Source organism: Typopeltis vanoorti, chromosome 20 (assembly GCF_054136105.1).
Source record: "Typopeltis vanoorti isolate ZY-2024b chromosome 20, IOZ_Tvanoo_1.0, whole genome shotgun sequence".
Lineage (NCBI taxonomy): Eukaryota > Metazoa > Arthropoda > Arachnida > Uropygi > Thelyphonidae > Typopeltis > Typopeltis vanoorti.
In genome coordinates, this window is record NC_143568.1 from 25,434,535 (window position 1) to 25,455,963 (window position 21,429).

General features: G+C 35.6%; 1 protein-coding gene across 2 annotated transcripts in view; it reads left to right on the forward strand.

The window, feature by feature from the left end:
* LOC150095289 (deoxyribonuclease TATDN1-like) overlaps positions 1 to 21,429 on the forward strand; it is a 336,553-nt gene that overhangs the window by 174,861 nt on the left and 140,263 nt on the right. For both annotated transcript variants that reach the window (XM_090410767.1, XM_090410769.1), the window contains exon 7: positions 13,752 to 13,878. In XM_090410767.1, coding sequence (XP_090266893.1) covers positions 13,752 to 13,878 — 127 coding nt within the window. The remainder of the gene's footprint in view (positions 1 to 13,751; positions 13,879 to 21,429) is intronic.

Below are 21,429 nucleotides of genomic sequence, written 5' to 3' on the forward strand. Positions count from 1 at the left end.
TCCATTCAAGATTTAACAAGAATAACAATATCAAGCAAAAGCACACTTGTACTCTTGGCAAAACAGACATAATATGCGAAGATGCAGATATTAACTTTGCTTAAAAAAGAATTAAAATATAAAAGAAGAGGTTGAATCTTAAATTAAAATGAAATCGAAGAAGGAAATAAATTTTAAATTGTACCATGTTTAAGGTCATTTGTCTAAAATAGATGGAATCTTAATTTGTCAAAAACATCAATGTTAAAATATGCCATGTATAAAGTCGTGTATCACCGTTCGAACTAAAGTTCAAAGGTTGCAGTTTGACCACCAAAGATGACGTAACGAGCAATGAGTAGCCATTCGTGGAAGGCGCAAGAAATTCACGTTCCCCGAAAAAAGCGATGCTCGTACAGCAAGGAGGTGACATCACTCGGTGATAGCAAATGGGAGAGCGTCATAGACAAGTTTGAAGTGCGGAAAAAGGGTGCTAGAACAGGGTTTAAAATGTAGATTCACATAGTTGAGGGAGCACTACTTTTTTGCTTCCTTTTACATTTTTCTCCTGGTTCCTGTGGTGTTCCCCGGTCATGTGTGCCCTCCCTGTGGATCTCTTGCTTGAAGTTCCCGAGTGGATCAGCATGCCTGATATCCGACAAGACGTGTGAAGACGGCAAAGCGGCAGCATGTTTCCCATTGCTGAGCGACGCAAGTCGAAGAAAGTATAGCACGAGATGATGGCAGTGTTCGAGTTTTAGACCATCGGTGTGGTTCTAACTGATGAGAAAGCAGCAACAGATTCCTTTGAAGGTAAATCGTGTTAGAAATGCAACCCGAAAAGTTTGTGAGCCCAGAAGAAACAAGTGGCAAATTGGGGATGAGCACATGGCAGCAATCCATCGTACAGAGGGACAATCTATAACAAAGAACAGACAGAAGGATTGAGAAAATCATCTAACAAGGTGGTAATGTACAAATCTTCTTTTTATGTGTTATCTATTGGTGACGAAGGTGTAAAATGGACAGAGTTTAGAAAAGAAGAGAGAGAAAATCATGAGACAATTTCCTGTGTTATGTTAATCAAATTGAGCTGGTAGTCTATGTTCATAAGTTGTCTAGACCAAGTTTAATGTGTATGAGTCGTTAGTAGCAGTAATCTAGTTTAATACCGACATCCATGTTTGTGATATAGATGAACATAAGATTCTCATGAGTGTGTCTGAATAGCCTATCTGTTTGATTATTATTACCCTGCTTTACTTGTATTTTAGTATTAACCTTGATTTGCTTGATTATATGTGTTGTTTAAATTGTAATGTTCTTAGATAAATAATGTGTTTTTCCATGTATACCTGAGTTTGTCTGAGTAAGAGATTGTATTTTACCACTCACGAAAATATCGAACCTATGTTTAGAGGAAAAAAGGGGAATTTAAGATTGTCAAGGCCGTGACTGTATACTGAAATCTCAATCTACCTAGCTACTTAAGCTATATAAGGTATTACTTGAATTGTGGGAAAGTTTCTTCGGATAAGAATTTCTATCCTAGAGTTCTGACTGGCGCAGCATTAACAAATAAATTTTGTCAGAGCTCGAAGAGAGAAACGGCCACAGAAAGTCAGTTTAGAAGCCAGATCTCAGTGTACACAAGGAGAACAATAGAGGTAAAATATTTAAGAAAACAACAACATAACAATGAATTATGGTATTAATGTTTATGTTAAAAGGCGACTTGCCATTTCAAGTTTGATTTCATTGGGAAAGTGTAAAGGCTCTCTGTATGTATGTGTGGTATGCTTTCTGCAAAATTATTATTATTACAGTCATTTCTCATTATAAGCAAACTCATAGGGATCACAGGAATAGTTTGTTAAAGTGGTGTGTGTGTGTGTGTGTGTGTGTTATAGTGCTTCTTTCTTTTAAGGTTACACGGTGATCAGCACTCATATTTGTAAATTTAGGGACACAAAAACACACGTGTTGAACAGATTATTTTATTAATTACTAATAAAATAAAACTTGACGTTTCGACCTCTATATCGAGGTCATCATCGGAAGAATACAACTGTATAAGGAACCAAGCTACTCATGCCCTGTATACCAGTAAACTAAATCTACGTAGTTAATAAATCCTTTCCCCTAGCCTGACCTCTAGTGATAAAAAAAAAAAATAATAAATAAAATTAATTAATTTAAAAAAATAATAAATAAAATAAAATAAAATAAAAATAAATAAATAAAATTAATTAATTAATTTAAAAAAATATATTATAAATAAACATATACAACTGCAATAAACTGCTAAAGTCCTCAGTATTAATATTCTTCTGGAAAGTTCTGATTGTTATAAAATGATTTCTTTCAGTTGCTGTTGAATGTTCGAAACACTTCACCAGGTTGTCTTCTTGTAGTGGATTTTTCTAAGGCTAGTTTAGGTTGTTATACAGGTTGTAGATGGGTCCTCCACATTCTTGAAATGGTTAGGCCATCATTTTTGTTGAGATTTGGGTTGTGTTTAAGCATTTCACATGACTCTTTAAATTTTCTCTCAATCCAGGTTTTGGTGCGGTGTTTGAAACATTCAACAGCAACTGAAAGAAATCATTTTATAACAATCAGAACTATCCAGAAGAATATTAATACATGAGGACTTTAGCAGTTTATTGCAGTTGTATATATATATATTTTTTTTTAAATTAATTAATTAATTTTATTTATTTATTTTTATTTTTTACTTTATTTTATTTATTATTATTTTTATTCATTTTTTAATTAAGTAATTTTATTTATTTATTTATTTTTATTTATTTTTTAATTAAGTAATTTTATTTATTTATTTTTATTTTTTATTTTTTTATCACTAGAGGTCAGGCTAGGAAAAAGGATTTATTAACTGTGTAGATTTAGTTTATCGGTATACAGGGCATGAGCATGTAGCTTGGTTCCTTATACAGTTGTATTCTTCCGATGATGACCTCGATATAGGGGTCGAAACGTCAAGTTTTATTTTATTAGTAATTAATAAAATAATCTGTTCAACACATGTGTTTTTGTGTCCCTAAATTTACAAATATGTGTGTTATAGTGAGATTCGCACTGTATCATCATCATCAGATCTCCATGGAATCAAAAGTATTATTATCGGAATTCTGCTATAAAATGTACACACAGCTCATCAAACCATTTTTAACCTCATTTACTGTTTCTGCACTTAGGATGAGGATATCACTCCTCATCCTAAAAGCCTGCATAAGGATATTTCACAATATCCTTATATGGCTTCCAGTGATGGCCTCCTGTGTCCCTTTTTCTTCTTCTGCAACTTGTTCCACTTAAGTGGGACAAGTTGCAGAAGAAGAAAAAGCTGATATGTACCCTTAGGATGCGTACAGGATAATTATGATAGTACTACATAAGAAAGTTATACCATTATTAACTTCTGATCAACAATTTTCCTCCAAATTAATCTTTTATCTGTCAAGACTCCAATATAATCAGATCTTATATTTGTGTCCTTTAAGGTGCTTTTTACTGTATCAATCCATCTACATCTCGGTCTTCCTCTGGGTCTTTTTCCTTCCAACCTGGCAAAGAACACTTGTTTTGCTAATCTTTCCTCTCCCATTCTGTTTAAATTACCATTCCACCTGAGATTAGCTTTACTAGCACATTCCTGAATGCTAACAATGGCAAGTTCTTTCCTAATATCCTCATGTTTAATATGATACTGCAATTGATGCCATCTGTTCACTCCACTAATCTTTCTCAGAACTCTCATAGGTCTCCAGTCTTTGATCAAGTGTATTATTTCTAACGCAACTCTCATATCCATAAGTTGGTTTGAACACTCTGGTATACAGCTAATTTAATGTTCTGAACTAATTTCTTTCTTATTCCATATAAATTTATTCAGCTGATTTCCTGCCATACCAGCTTTACTAATTCTGTTGTGTATTTCTATTTAATTTATCATCTTCACTAAAAATTGTGCCTAAATAGCTGAAATGTTTTACTTGTTCTATAGCTTCACCATTCAGGATACAGTTGATATTTTCAATGTTTTTGCCTATTTTCATTGTCTGTCTTTTTATTGCTGATTTTCATACCAAATTTATTACAGCAGTCATTCAATTTAGTCATGGAATCTTACAGACTTGTACTGGATTTATTCAGAAGCATAACATTATCTGCATAAAGTAAAGAGCTAAGATAAACATTACCAATTTTGATATCCAATTTAATGCCACTTTCTTTCATAATGTGATCCATGTAGATAATGAATAACAGTGGAGATAATATGCACCCTTGTTGCATACCTGATTTCACCTCAAATCATCTTCCTGTACCTCTTTCAAGTCTAACTACTGACTTATAGCTTAAATAGACTATGTACTGTTTGATATAATGCCCCATTTACACCATATAATTGTAGTGTTTTGAAGAGCCTTGGCACCTTACTGTCATATGCCTTTTCCAGATCAACAAAACTTAAATACAAATCCTTGTTGTATTACCAAGATTTCTTGACTGTTTGTCCTATAGTGAAAATGTGATCATGACAACCTTTATTTGGCCTGAATCCAGCTTGTTCTTCACCAAGCTTCCATTCCATGATTTTTCTTAGCTGTTTCTCAAGCATCTCTTTCAAAATTCGTACCAAGAACACTCAGTAGAGAAATACTTTTGTAATTCTCACATTTAGTTTTATTTCCCTATTTATTGATATGTACTATGAGAGCTCTGCTTCCATCATCTGGAATTTGAGCCTCTCACCAGACCTTCTGAATTATGCAATGTAGCCACTGTAAAATGTTTATACCTACATATTTGAGCATTACTGGCTGAATTGCTGTGAAAAGGCAGCTGGAGTATATAAAATATACTCCAGCTGCCTTTTCACATTTCAGGTTTTTTATTACTTTTTCCTACTTAAAGCATGGACATGTATTCCTGACTGTATGCGTGTTGGAAGTTTTCTACCATCATGCTGACACTTGTTTCATTTAGCAGTCTATCAAAGTAATTACTGCAGACATCTAGAATATCTTCAGTTTTCATGTCACTTTTATCATCTCTGAATCCTTTTACAGTAGGCCCCACCCCCATTTCTAAGCTTTTTCTATAGCCTACAGAATATTTTGCAACCTTTCGATATTTAATTTTCTTTGTTTTTAACAAAGTCTTCTCATAACTTTGTTTAACTAGTTTTAAACAGTGCTTCACTTTCTTACATTTTTCTCTGTATTCTTTAAGAGCACAATCTGATTTACTTGCCAGGAACTTTCAATACTCTTTCTTCTTTTCCTTCACAGCCTCTTTAATATCCTGAGTCCACCATGGGGATTGATTTTTCTATCCTTACAGATAGGCTCACTACATGCCTCTCTGGTTGAATCATTAATGCTTTCTTCCAGATTCACCATTTAATCTCCAAGGTTTGGTTTTTATAAATTGTTTCATTTTTTCTTCAATGATGTTTATATATTTGAGTCTACAGTTCACCTCTGAAAACTGCTCAACCTTGATTTATTTTAAAACTTTCTACTTTCTTTATACACTAACATAGTCAGTGAGACTTTCCTATTTCTTGCATCTTCTCTCCATGTGAATTGTTGCACATTTTTATGTTGGAACATGGTGTTAATAATAACTAATCTATGTCCTGAACAGAAATCCAGCAGGCATTTATCATTATTATTAGCTTCGCATTCTTCTCCAAATTTTCCCAAAACATTTCTGTATGTCTGTAATCATTTCCTACTCTGCTGTTTAGATCTCCGACAAGGACCAACTTTTCCTTTTTCATGATTGTATAGTTTGAAATTAGAAAAATATTATTTGTAATTAGAATATAAGTAATATTCTGGGTTCTGGTGACATGCAAAATATAGCTTCTCCAATTTAAACCAACCCCATCTTCCTGCAGTGTGGTCTCTTTTTCAGAAGTAGACTCTAACCACTATTACTGTCGTAAAAACATACTTTCCCGGTTGGAGGAATTATTAGCTAGACATGTAGCTGTAGATGACTCATCACTCAGTGAAAACCACTACATTGTTTATTGTGGAGGGCTGAGGAGTCTGTGTTCTTGTTTGGTCTCTTGTTCTACACCTCTTCTTTTCTTATATGTGGAATGAGTGAACCCCCCCCCCCCCCAAAAATAATAATATGCTAAAGAACCTTTCTAATTCAAAGGGGCAGCAATAAAGTAGTCTTAAAGGAACTCTTTTATTGCTGCACCCTCAGCTAGTTGAAAATCCTGATGATAGTAACACATCAGGAGACTTAAGAACTAGCTAGTAAATAATCCTGCTGATTCTTACTCTGCCATCATGCCTGGAGGGAGTGTGAGTATATTGTTTGCAGGAAACACTGTTGGAGCCATGCATGAATGGAGACTGAGTGCTCCCTGAGTAGTTGATGTGTCTGTAAGTTTTACATTCCCACCCATGCCCTGATTTTTATTCAGTTCTTTTTCAATACTGACCATGAAAGATACCATAAAGAAATCCAAGGGTGGTTGGAAAAGGTCTTGGCCTAACAATGAAAAAACGAATTTATAATTTCAAACTTATTTTTATTTTTCAACATAATCTTCCTTAAGATTAATACATTTATTCCAGCGATGCTCCAGTGTCATTATCCCATCCCTGTAGTGGTTCTCAGTAAGAACTGCAAAATACCCCTCTACAGATGCAATCACCTCTTGATTCGAAGAAAAATGCTGAGCAACGAGGAAGAGTTTTAATTTTGGGAAGAGATAGAAGTCAGAGGGAGCCAAATCTCGGGAATAGGGTAGATGTGTCAACAATTCTTAATTAACTTAAGGAATTGACAACGTACCCTAGAATATAAATTAAATTAAACTTTAATATATATTTCCAATATTTCGGCAACGTCACGTTGCTTTCTTCGAAAGAACTTAAAATAAAAACACATGCACGCAGGCACTACACACAGTAAATGAGGATGAAGCAGGAAGCTATTGTTTCTCCTAAAAGTCCTGATGGTGCCCCCCCTAGTGGGCTAAGTAGGTATTCTTGGCTGTTGGACTGAAGGTCTCCTGATGTACGTCTCCCAAATTTGAGGCAGTCTCATGCAACCAAATTTGCTGAAGTTTGGCATGTTTCTTAGGGCTGTGGCTGATTCCATGAAAAGTCTTTCAAATTTGAACTTGCTATGGTTTGTTGTGGTGGCTTTCTTTCACCGTATTCTGTGGCATGTATCCAGACCAGAGTGGCTATACTGGTGAAAACAGATGTTGTCCTTTTGGGGGCGCTCAGGCAGTTTAGGGGTCGGTGGCTCTTTATAGAAGAAATTAATAATATATATATTTTAAAAATTAATTATTTTCATGATTTTGCAATTAGATAATCATTTAAAATTTAAATATTGAATTTTAATTCATCTTATGCCCATCTTACACGATCAATTTTTTTTACCAATTTTCTATTTCAATTATTTAATCATTTGAAAATTTACCATGTCAGATAGAAATAAAACGTTTGAGAACCTATGGTCTAGGGGAAGTGGTTGGTCTTTAGTGGAGCGGATAAGGGATGCCAATTTCTTATTTGGTCTGTAACAAGAGGTCAAGTCATGTTTTTTTTTTAAGATTTTGGTAATTTTTTCCGAGGTGCCTCGGATATAGGGAATGGTGATGAATTTAGAGTAATTCTTGTTGTGACAGGGAGGGAGGATTGTGGTTTACTGGTTTCAATATTTTTTGGATTTTTTTTGGGGGGGGGATAGCCATTGGCTGAGAACATGTTGAGGATGTGATTTAGTTCAGTGGTTAGGGCATTATCATTTTTAGGTTAGGGCATCCTCATTTACTGTGTGTACATGTCTTTATTTTTAAGTTCCTTTGAAGATGGCAAAATGACGTTGCCGAAATATTGGACATACAGGTATCTTTTGCTTAACGCGGGATTTGATTAACGTGCCAAAATTAATTGTGGCAATCCCTTGATATACATGGCAAGAGTTTTGATTAATGCGCCTTTAACCCTGCAGAGCTCGCAGTTGATCTGAGAGATACGTGCAAAATCTACTCTATATATATAAAATGATAAGCCTTTTTATGTCACATTTTCCAGAACATTTTGAAACTTGGGCTAACCTGAGTATCGAGTCATCAGAATTCAAGGAGAACCAGCCTGGAACTCGGGGGGGGGGTGCCCTATCCCTAGTGTTTAATATAAATATTCTTACACAATTCAGTGTATAGCTTGGAGGTCATGAGTAGCTGTGCATTCATATATTACAAGTGATATTACAAGTGTCAGTTTGGTTTTTTGCTGGCTTTAACATGTTATGTAAAGGGTTGTGATATTTGACAGTAAATTATATCTAAGAGATACTGCGACCTCCGATATTAGTATAGTATGGTTTAGTTTTTTGCTTTTTATTCTTTGTTCAATAATTTCTAGATTGTAACTGAAAATAAATAAACCATCATGTATTACTATTTTTATACCATCATATATTACTATTATTAAACCATTATGTATTCAATCGACTGATTGAACCAGCCAATAATAAAAAGTATGACAGGAAAAATAGGCGTATGAGTGTGAACATGGACAAAATGAAGGATAGAGTGCTGTATGGAGACTCATTAGTAGAGGATTTGACAAAATCGTACCAACCTGGTGCAACCATAAAGGATGTAACTGAGTCTATTAGAGAGCAAAAGGAAAGGGTGAAAGAAATGATTGTTGTGGCAGGTACGAATGATTTGAAAGGAGATAAAATGGAAATGATAGAAGACCTGAATGAATTGTTTGAGGTAGCAAAAGAAAAGAGTGAGAGAGTTAGAATGATTAGTCTTTTGCCACGGTATGACAGTGAAATGTTAAAAACGAGGGCCATAATTGCGAATGACTTTGTGCGTGGGTTATGTATGATGAGTGGTGTGGAATTTGTGGATGTGTGGAGTGAGTTCGTTGGGCAAAAGGATCTATATAAGATGGATGGCTTGCATTTGAATGGTTACGGTGTAAGGAGACTTGAGAACGTGTTGCTGAATGTAGTGGATGTGCAAATTCAGGGAAACTAGATTTATTAAGGGGGAAGGATAGATATACAGTCCTTAGGGAGGCAGTTGAATGTATGAATGAATATAATATGCCCAAGCGAATAAGGACAACAAATCAGAGTGGGATAGTTAATATAAGGCATCAAGGTAGGGTTGGGGCTAATGGGGGTCTTAAATTCATGTACACTAATGCTAGGAGTATTAGGAACAAGGAAGAGTTTTTGGCCATGGTTGGCACTTCCAGACCACAGGTTATTGGTATTAGTGAATCATGGATGACTGTAGATGATATAGCTAGTGGAATTCAATGTGATAGATATAGTGTTTTCCAGAATGACAGGGAGAATAAAACGGGGGGGGGGGGGAGAGTATTGTTCATGATAGCTAATGAGCTACAGCCAAGGAGAATAGAAGTTGAATTGCAGGATAGAGAAAAAGAGCACATTTGAGGCCATTTGGTGTGAGATTGTGTCTAGCAGAACTAAATATACAATTGGGTGCTGCTATAGACCAGGTGATGGAAAAAATGGTGGTGACAGTATGCACAAGCAAATAGAAGAAATGAGTGGAAGGAGGGTAATTATTATGGGAGATTTCAACTATGGTCGCATTGATTGGAGTGAGGAGAGGACACACGGGAGGAAGGAATTGGATTTTACGCGGTTATTAAGGGATAACTATCCGCGACAGCATGTAATGGAAAATACTAGGTGTCAGAGAGTGCTTAACCTAGTAATTACATTTGAGGATTTGGCTGTAACAAATATGACCACATTGCCACCAATTGGTGAGAGTGATCATAGGGTCTTGACTTGGGAGGTGGCTAAAGGTGTGGAATTTTCAATTAAGACAGGGTACATGTGGAATTATCAGGCTGGAAAGTATGACAAGCTTAGGAGTTTGATTGGTTCAGTGCCATGGCATGTACAACTGCAAGGACTAGAAGTTGATAGTGCATGGGAGGCAGTTAAGAAGTGTTTGCATGAAGCAATGGCTGACTGTATACCTAGAGTCCGAATAATAAATCAAGTAGGGGTTAAATGGATGAATAACACCATTAAGCTTGAGCTGCAAAAAAAGAAACAACTATGGAGGGAATTTAAGGAGAAAGGTGACCGGCACGCACATGAGCGGTATAAAGTGCAGGCCAGAAGGGTAACGAGTGTGGTAAGAAAAGCAAAAAAGGATTACGAAAGAACATTGGCCATGCAGGCTAAAGAGAATCCTAAACAGTTTTTGAGATATGTAGCAAGTAAAAGGAAAATGTACATGGCAGAATGATTTTAAAGAATGCCGATGGTAGGGAGGTAACTGAATCAGTTGATATAGTTGAGTTACTGAGTGAGCACTTTGCAAGTATATATCAACCAGGTGGTGACATTGCAGAAACGAATAAACCAGTAGATTATATGGGAATTGTGGTGAATGAAGTGGAGGTGAGTAGTCTGTTGCATAACCTCAATGTCAATACATCCGTGGGATTGGATGGTATACCAGCTCGTGTCGTACGAGAGGCAGCTAGAGAATTGTCAATACCCTTGACCATTTTGTTTAATTTGAGTCTTGGGTCTGGGTTAGTCCCGAGGGGGTGGAAAGAGGGGAAAATAGTTCCATTGCATAAAATGTGGTTCCAAGACTGCTGTTGTAAATTACCGACCAATTAGCATATCAGGAATCATTGTCAAGGTCTTAGAGAAATTAGTCAAGAAAAGAATACAGGATTGGATAGATGAAAATGGGATATTGTATGGGGGACAACATGGTTTTGTGAAGGGTAGATAGTGCCTCAGTAACTTGCTCACATTTTATAACACAGTGACGCTGAACTGGATAGGGGTAATGGGTTTACAGTGATACTACTGGACCTTGCCAAAGCCTTTGACAGTACACCACATGGAACCCTAATCAGTAAACTGGAGCAGATGGGGATAGATATAGGGTTGGTGAGATGGATAGGAGGGTGGTTGAAAGAGAGATACCAGAGTGTGGTTTATTCAGGAGTGGAGTCTAAAGGACGGCTTGTGACTAGTGGTGTACCGCAAGGCTCTGTTCTTGGACCACTGCTTTTCAGTTTGTTCATCAATGATATAGGAAAGGATTTGAGAGGAAGTGTTCACTTGTTTGCTGATGATGCAAAGTTGGGTAGAGCAATTGTGAGTGCACAGGATGTCAAAATTTTACAGGATGATTTGGATAGTTTGGAGGACTAGGCTAGGAAAAATGGATGTCAGTTTAATGTGGCAAAGTGTAAGGTTATGCACTTTGGGGTGAAAAGAATAGCAGCAGTATATTGCATTGGTGAAACCGTACTCCAGGAGATTGATGAGGCCAGGGATTTGGGAGTGTTGGTGGATAGGGAATTGAAGTTTAGGAGGCACATTGCACAAGTGACTAAATCAGTTCATCAAATCACTTGGCTTCTGAAAAATAATGTAGTAAATTGCAGTAAATAATGTAGGTACAAGTATATATTAAACATTTACTTTGCATTCATTTTTTATCTTTCCTAAAAGAGTACCATATTAAACGAATTATTAATACAGTAATCGATCATGGATGAATTGTAATTTTTACCATTGATTATTAGACTTGATTAACGCGATTTTGATATAGCAGTAACATCGAGGGATTAATTAACTGCGTTAATCAAGGGATACCTGTATATATTAAAGTTTAATTTAATTTATATTCTAGGGTACGTTGTCATTTCTTTAAGTTAATTAATAATCATGTATAATCAACTGTAAACATTTCTACGAGAGTTTCAACAATTCATAGTGCAGATCCCTTAATTTTCCCATTGCCAAAACACTTTTGTGGGCAGGTGCATTGCCCTGATGAAAGATGATATTTTTCTTTGCAAACTGAGTATTTTCTCACGAATTTTTTCATCTAGTCTGGTTAAAAGATCGGAATAATATTCCCCGGTTATTGTTTTACCCTTTTCAAGATAATTAATAAACAAAATGCCTTTAGCATCTCAAACACCAGTGCCATGGCCTTTTTTGCTGAATGGAACTGACTTTCTCTTCTTTGGCATTGAACAACCAGCTTCTGTCCACTATTTTGACTGCTGTTTGGATTCTGGTGTATAATGGTGAATCCAAGTCTCATCCATAGTAACAAACCGATGCACAAAATCAGTTTTATTCTTATTAAATGCTCCAAGTACTGTTCAGAGATTTTCATGCGAGTGCATTTTTGATCTGCTGTGAGCAACCAGGGCACCCATCTTGCACAAAGCTTTTTCATATACAGTTCATCATGCAAAATATATCCTACTCGTTCTTTTGAAATGCGTATAGTCTCAGCAATTTCATGCACTTACTCATTGGTCATCGAATACCATATCGTGCACTTGATCAATGATTTCTGGTATTGTTACACTTTTTGGACGTCTTTTTCAAATGGATCATCTTCAAGGCTGCAGAGTTTAAACAGCCTTGTTTAAACTCTGCAGCCCATTTCTTAATTGTCACAAATGAAGGAGAAGAGTGCTCATAAACTTTTATGAGCTTCGAATGAATTTCTTTTGGCGTTAAACCTTCTTTTACAAACAATTGTATAACTGCGCGATACTCAATTTTATCCATTTCATGGGATATAGACAACACTTTTGCTTCACAGCTGTGTAAAACAAACTACTTGATAGAATGACTTGCATTTCACCTGGATGCTTATGACAGATGTACAAACTTTAAAAAAAAAATCTTGCCAATAGCGTTGCCAACTATAGTCAAGGCTGAGAACTTTTCAGACCACCCTCATATATTAGCACTGTTGAACAGAAAAAAAAATTGTCATTCCCCTGATATTTATCCTCAAGAGGTTGCTATAATAGGACTATATAATTAAGTTTACATTATTACTAATATATTATCAACAATTTCTTCCAAATTAATCTTTTGTCATCAGGTCTTCAGTATTGTCAGATATATTGTCTTTATATTTCATTCTTATAGGATAGTATGAACTATGGCAATCTATTTAGATCTTAGTCTTTTTAAAAGTGGTATGTTGAAAATTCTGTTTTCAAACACCACTTTTAAACCACACATCAAACTCCATGATTTGACATCCAGTAGTGTATATGTATAAATGTAAAATGGCCTACTATGGATAGACTGGAAGTACTGTTAACATCTGCCTTGAAGAACATCTGAATATGCTGCTCATCATTTTGGCAAGTCAGAACTAGAAAACCATGGGAAATGTGAAAAAAATGGAAGAAATTTCAGTTCATTATAGGTCATCAGCACTGAAGTGCTATCATGAATTGCAACTACTATGGTTGTGTTAATTTACTCAAAAATTGGGATACTGTCATTTTAATCACCTTTGGTCCAATAACCATAGATACCTTATATCCAATCCTGGATGTATTTGTGTTATTCAGATACTCGTTTGAACATTTTTAGTAAATTATGTTCATTTCATTCTTGTGTAGCATAAAAGACAAGTTAGCATAAATAAAAAGAGCACGTGTTGTGTATATACTGTGTTGATAAACAAAAAAATTGTCTCTAGACTGACTACTTTATTAGCTAAGAGAGTATTATTTTTGACATAGGTTGTGCTAATTGTTAACATTTTATGACATGACTTTTTTTTTTTTTTTAAGTTCATATAGAAGAAGAAGACAGCTGTATAATGACTGAAAATCACAACTTTTTATTTTAGTTTACTTAGTTCATTATGAATATCCCTTTCCTCAAATTATCTCTGATAGGTATTTTGAATGCCAGTTTGACATTGCAGAAGCTACAAGATTGCCCATGTTTCTTCACTGTCGTAATTCTGCAGGGGATTTAATATCTGTACTACAAAGAAATAGAGATCGTTTTCCATCTGGTGTGGTAAGTGTGTTAAACTTAACTGTTTCACTTTATGAAATTCTTATTATAGCTTTTATTATTATTATCATTATTAAATAATTATTATTTTTGTTATTACCTGAGACCTCTAGGAAGTCATCAAGGGAGGCTGCATATTACTCGCATCGGCTGTTATACATCTTATTGAAATCATTCACACTATCTACTCACAACCTCCAAAGGTAAGCCATTCCATCATGCATCCCTCTGAGATAAAAATCTGCTCTCACGTCTTTCTTGGCTTCACTCTCAATTTCCATGGATGCCCTCTCATTTTCTCCATAAAATGAAAATTTCCATCTGCTGCTATCCTTTAAGTTCTTTTCAGAAGTTTCTATTAACACCCCCCTCTCTCTCTCTCTCTCTCTCTCTCATGTTTGCTAGCATCTCATCATCATCAAATTCCTGATATGTACCCTCAAGGGGTGTACAGGATATGATTGTACTACATGAAAAATTTATATCATTACTAACTCACTATCTACAATTTTCCTCCAAATCAATCTGTTACCTGTCAAGACTTCAACATTATCAGATCTTATATTTCTATCTTCTAAGGCACTTTTTACTGTATCACTCCACCTATATCTTGGTCTTCCTCTGGGTTTTTTTCCTGCCAACCTGGCAAAGAACACTTGTTTTGCTAATCTTTCCTCTCCCATTCTGTTTAAGTGACCATACCACCTGAGATTACTTTGCTAACATATTCCTGGATGCTAAAAATATTAATTTCTTTCCTAATATTCTCATTTTTAATATGACATTGCCAATGATGCCATTTGTTCAAACCTCTAATCTTTCACCTCATATCTGTGGTCTTTGGTCAAATGTTTTATTCCTAATCCAGCTCTCAGATCCATAAGTTAAAATTGCTTTGAACACTGCCTTGTATACAGCTAATTTAGTGTTTTGACTAATTTCTCTCTTATTCTATATACATTTATTCAATTGACTTCCTACCATACCAGCTTTGTTGATTCTGTTGACTATTTCCATATTTAATTTACCATCTTCACTAAAAATCATGCCTAAGTAGCTGAAATGCTTTACTTGTTCTATAGGTTCTCCATTCACAATGCAGTTGATAATTTCAAGCTTCTGCCTATTTTCATTGTCTTTGTCTTGTTATTGCTGACCTTCATACCATATCTATTGCAACAGTTATTCAATTTAGTCAGGGAATCTTGTAGCAGATTTATTTAGAAGTATAACAATTCATCCGCATTAAGCAAAGAGCTGACATTAACATCTCCAAATTTGATATCAGGTTTTTAATATCACTTTCCTACATAATGTGATCCATATTGATAATGAATTAAGAGGGGATAATGTATATCATTGTCTGACACCAGATTTAACATAAAACCATCCTCCTGTACTTCCTTCAATTCTGATTGCTGACTTCCAACTCAAATACTAAGTATTGCTTGATATAATGCCTCATTGACACCATACAACTGTAGCATTTTGAATAGCTTCTCTCTTTGCACCATGTTATATGCCTTTACGAGATCTACAAAACTTAAGTACTGATCTTTGTTATATTCCCATCATTTCTCAACTATTTGTCGTAAAGTGAAAATCTGATCCTGACAGCCTCTATTTGGCCTGAATCCAGCCAAAGCTTCTCTTCCACAATCCTTCTCAACCGTTTCTCAAATATACTTGTATATATCTTACCAGGAACACTCAGTAGGGACATACTTCTGTAATCTCACACTCAGTTTTATTTCCCTTTTTGTATATAGGTACTATGAGAGCTCTACTCCAATCATCTGGAATTCATCCTTCTGTCCAGGCCTTCTGAACTATGCAGTGCAGCCACTGTTAGACTTTTATACCTCCATACTTGAGCACTTCTGTTGAATATCATCTACCACTGCTGACTTTCCACATTTCAGGCTTTTGATTTCTTTTTCTACTTCAAGTATGGATATGCATTCCTGATTGCATGTCTGTTGAGTGTTTTTTACTACTATGCTGTCATCACTGCTTGTTTCATTTAGCAATTTTTTGAAGTAATTACTCAATACTTCAAGGATGTCTTTTTCACCAGTTTTTATATCACCTTTATCATCTCTAATTCCTTTTACAGCACTCTTTCCTTCATTTCTAAGCTTTTTCAATATCATAGAGAATATTTTGCGACCTTCTTGATGTTTATTTTCTATGTTCTTAACAAAGTCTTCCCATGACTTTTCTTTAGCTAGTTTTACATAGTGTTTAGCTTTCTTACATTTGTCTCTGTATTCTCTAAGAGCACAAGTTGACTTATTTGCCAGGAACTTTTGATATGCTTTCTTCTTTTCTTTCACTGCCTCTTTAACTTCCTGTGACCACCATGGCATTTTGATTTTTCTATCCTTGCAGAAAACCTTACCACATGCCTCTCTGGCTGAATCAATCAATGTTTTCTTCAAGGCTTGCCACTGAATCTCCAAGGTTTGGTTCTTGTTTTCAAACTCTTTCATTTTTTCTTCAATAATCTTTGTGTATTTTAGTCTACAGTTCAAATCTGAGAACTGATCAACTTTTATTCGCTTTAAAATTTTCTTACATGCTATTCTTTTCAATATGAAATTCAATGTTATCCTGCTCAAGACTAAATGGTGATCACTTCCAATTTCAAATCCTCTGTACACTCTGGTGTCATGAACCAGGGAGAAAACATCACTATCAACAATAACATAGTCTATGAGACTTTTCTTATTCCATGCCTCTTCCCTCCATGTAAATATGTGCACATTTTTATGTGAACATTGTGTTAGTAATAACCAGTCCATGTCCTGAACAGAAATCCAACAGGTATTTGCCATTATTATTAGCTTTGCTCTTTTTTCCAAAATATTTTGGTATGTCTGACAATCGTTTCCTATTCTGCCATTTAGATCCCAAACAGGGACCAACTTTTCCTTTTTCATTGTGTGAGTTGCTTTCTCTAAAGTCTCAAATAATTTCTCCACTTCTCTTCTACCTTAGCAGAACCTTCTGTGGGTTCATAGGCACAAATAAGTCTCATTGTCCAATTCCCATTCTGATATTTGCCCACAACACTCTACTTGATATTGCTTGCCATTCAAGAAGATAGCCTCGTAATTTGTGTTCAATACTATAGCTACACCTTCTTTTCCCTGATTGTCATTGCCTGAATATAACATCTTGTATTTATTGCTCAGAAAGATCTCACAAGATTTTGTGTTTTTTGTTTGTCACCCCTATTATGTCGATCTGGTATACTTATCCAATTCCTCAGCTAGCTCCAATTCTTTTCCATTCAGGCTTCTTATGTTGATAGTACCGATGTTGAACTTTGGTGACGAGTTGGAGTGTCTTTTAGGATTTGTTCAGTAGCTGACTTTTCACTGTTTACCCTGGTAAAAACAACGAGGGGCCATGTTTAACCGGGTGACGACCCAACAGGGTGCACCACGAGAAGATGAGGATTTGACATTAGGTCAGAAGCCCTGGTCAGTTCTCCGCATTCCTTTAAAGGCTATGTGGAGGGCTCCTCTCAGTTAAAGAGCTTTGACCCTTAAGCACCCCTTGCTAGCATGTTCAGTCCACAAATTCTAAATTTATCCTCGTAATCTATGTTCCACAGTCCTGGTACCATGTTTGACACTTCTATGTACTTGCTCTACACTATCCATAACTCAGAAACTAGAGACAAGATCTGTGCACTGTAAAGCAAGTCATATGAAGGCTGTGTTTAGAGGTAAAATGATTTCCTTATTCAGTGTTTGTTTCAGCATTGTAATTATCCTCTGAGTTGTATTTGCAATCTTTACTATTTGGCCCTTGAACTTCAACTTCCTATCTAGTAAAACTCCAAGACCTGACCAGTTTCTTCTAGCATAATGCCACTATCGATGTGATATGCCATTTGAGATCTCATCACACCAAAGTGCATAATTTTTCATTTATAAAATTGAACTGATAGCCGTTTCCACATACCCATGATTCCAAACTGTTCGAGTCAGTCTACAAGTGTTGTATATCATTGGCATTCTTCATTACCCTGCCTGTAGCATCATCAACAGACATCTGTATGTCTCCTATCAGATCCCTCTCAGTGTCATTACTATAAAGAATGAATAACAGTAAACCAAGCACTAATCCTTGGTGTACACCAGTGGTCACCTTAAATCTTGAAGATCCATTCCCCCCTCCCATGCATCACTTTTTGATATCTGTCAGCCATCCACTTATCCAAGTTATAGTTTATAATCCAGTCATGTGTTCAACAGCTTTCCATGTGCTCTATCCTATCAAAAGCCTTAACAAAGTCCAAAAGTATCATGTTGTATTCATTCCTTTCAGCAAACAGTTGTGTATTCTGTTAAATCCCTCTCAATGTCATTTATATAAAGAATGAATAACAGTAGACCAAGAACTAATCCTTGGTGTACATCAGTGGTCACATTAAATCTTGAAGATTCATCTCCTTTTGATATCTGTCAGCCATTCTCTTATCCAAGTTATAGTTTATAATCCAGTCCCATGTTCAACTGCTTTCCATATGCTGTATCCTATCAAAACCCTTGACAAAGTCCAAAAGTATTATAATTTATTCATTCTCTTTGTCTAACTGAACCATAATGGGTTATTATTATTGAATATGAGCAAGTTATGTATAAATCACTTTCCCTTGATAAAATCATACTGTTCAATTGCAAATATAGATTATCTGTCCACCCATTTCTGTACACGAACTTTTACCAACTTTTCCAAAATTTTCACCATCACTACACAGATACTAATAGGTCTATAATTAGACACATCTGTCTTCACACCACTCTTGTGCAATAGAATTATCATACATTCTTTCTGTTGTGGAATTTTCCCTCTGCTGAGATTCAAATTATACCACATTGAAAGGCACAGCCAGTTCAGCTGAACATTCTTTTAACATCAGTGCTGATATTCCATCAGACTCTGTTGCTGATTTCTTATTCAGTTTATGCGATAGTTTAGTACCTCCTTGTAATATACCTATCAAAAACTACTGAGTTTCTTCATTCAGTGGGGATAACATTGAACTCCATGTTTTATCCTGTACCTGATCATTTTCGTAATCGATATTATCCTTTTCCTCAATGTATTCCTTTCACATAATCTTTTCTTAAGATTCTCTTTCTTAATAAAATTGAATATCCATTTCATTCCAATTGTATTTATTCTTCAAATTCTAGGGACATAATTCTCATATTGCATCATTTAAGTATTTTTTTAAATGATTCCCATGCACTGCTAATATCCTTTCCATCTAGCAACCATTACTATGGGACCAAGCCTAATATTCTATGCAGTCGGTCCTGCGACCATGTTAGAAATAACAATTTTAATTTCCCCGACATTTTGACTTTCATATTAAGGTCATCATCTGGATTCCCCCCCCCCCACACACACACACATAGATAGTTTTATTACAGCAAATGTGATGTCCTGATTTAACACGAGAATTGCTATATTAAAATTAAGATCCTGGATTACCTATAGTCCTATTTATAACTAACTCCTAGGGAGAGAGGTTATGCTGATAGAATATGTGCCTTCCATATTCTTGGGATATTTAGACTCTAATTATTGTTAAGATGAGGGTGGTTGATAAGAATTTCACAGGCCTCCTTAAATTTATGTTCATACTATGTTTTGGTGTGATGTAAATAACAGATGCTTTTTAGTCAGGTTCTGTGTCAAGTATTCAGGGCATGATCAAAAAGGCCAGCTTGACCATAGTTATTAAATTTAATGTGCCATTTATGTTCCTTTTTTCTGATAGGAATTGTCCAGTGTGGGTCAGCGGAAGAAGTGGATCCTCTGATGAGTTGAGTAAGTTTTTTAATTTTGCAGGAGGTTTAAAGGTGGCTTTAAGGTTGTATTTCCATAGTATTCTGTTTATTTTGTCTGATATCCCTTTAATGTATGGAATGGTTACAGGTTTATTGTAGTCTAGTTTATTTTTGTTTTTAAGTAAGGTCTTGTGAAGAATTTTATTGATAGTATTTTGGCTGTAGCCATCTTTTAGGAAGGTATTGCTGATAACTTTTAATTCATCTTTAATTGCTTGTTCATTGGAGCAAATCTTCAAAGACCTGTTTTTTAGTGTGTTAATAACACCTAGTTTTTGTGTTGGGTGGTGGTAGGAGTTTATGTGTGTATATATGGCCAGTATGTGTAGGATTCTGATAAACGAAATTTTGATAAAAAAAAATTCTGATAAAGGAAGACTTGTAACAACTGTATCTAGAAAAGGAAGTGTGTTCTGTTTAATTCCATTGTGAATTGTATGCATTTGTGTTGTTTGTTTAGGTGGCTGAGGAAAGTGTTTAATGTCTGGTGGCCATGGGACCAGATAGCGAAACACATCATCAATGTATCTAAGCCAGACTTTGGGTTTTAATGGAGAGGAATCTAGAGGACGTTGCTCAAAATATTCCATATGAAAGTTAGCAGTTGGGGGGCGGAATAATGGTGAGCCCATGGCTGTGCCTTCTTTTTGTAGGTAGAAAGTGTTTTGCCACACAAAATATCCAGAGTGTAGTACATGCAGAAAGAGCTCTGTGATATTGGGAGGGAATTTCTCCTGTAATAGAAGGATTGTGTTCATTGATTGGGATTGTGAAGAGGGTAGAGATGTCAAAACTGACTAATAAATCACCTTTTTCCAGTGTGAGGTCTTTGATTTTGTTTACAAAGTGTTGTGTGTTTTTAATATAGGAGGGGGGAATGATCTACCAATTCCAATATCAGTCACACGTCGGTCACTGAAGTGACCGACGTGTGACTGATAATTGAGGCTGTCTGTACCTTCAGCTATCGGCCGTAGCGGAAAAGCTACTGAAATCAGTCACTTCTTGGCCTGAAGGCACAGTTAAAAAATTACTTCCGCACTACGCTTGTTCCCCAAGAATTTCCGGTTTACCAAAGATTCACAAACAGAATGTATCACTCCAGCTGATAGTTGAAGGTATAGAGAGCTCCAGTTATCACCTAGCCAAGAAATTAGCATCAACACTCAAGGAGTTGGTAGGTTCATTTCCCCTCCAATAGTAAAAACACACAACACTTTGTAAACCAAATCGAAGACATCACACTGGGAAAAGGTGATTTATCACTAGTCATTTATTAGAGGTCAGGTCAGTAGAATAACCGTTGATCAAATCATTGTCTCTTTAGCATACTAAGTGAAATGTAACATAGCTTGTCTCTATATATATGTGCATACTCCAGATGATGACTTTAACATGAAGGTCGAAATGTTGGGAAATTAAAATAGTTATTTCTAACATGGTTATAGTCTCCATAATTTATCTGAAATGAATGCTTGATCACCTTGTAACACTAAAGGAAAGGTCATCATTTCCTACTTTGTAGGAAATAACATATAACCATTCTCTGAATGGAACATCTACATACTCAATCACTCCTCATGTTAGTATGGCATGATCATTGTCACTAACCACAGGTAAAACAGTCACCTCTTTAACCTCCGTGCCAGCTCAGATGTATGTATACGTCCAACAAAATATG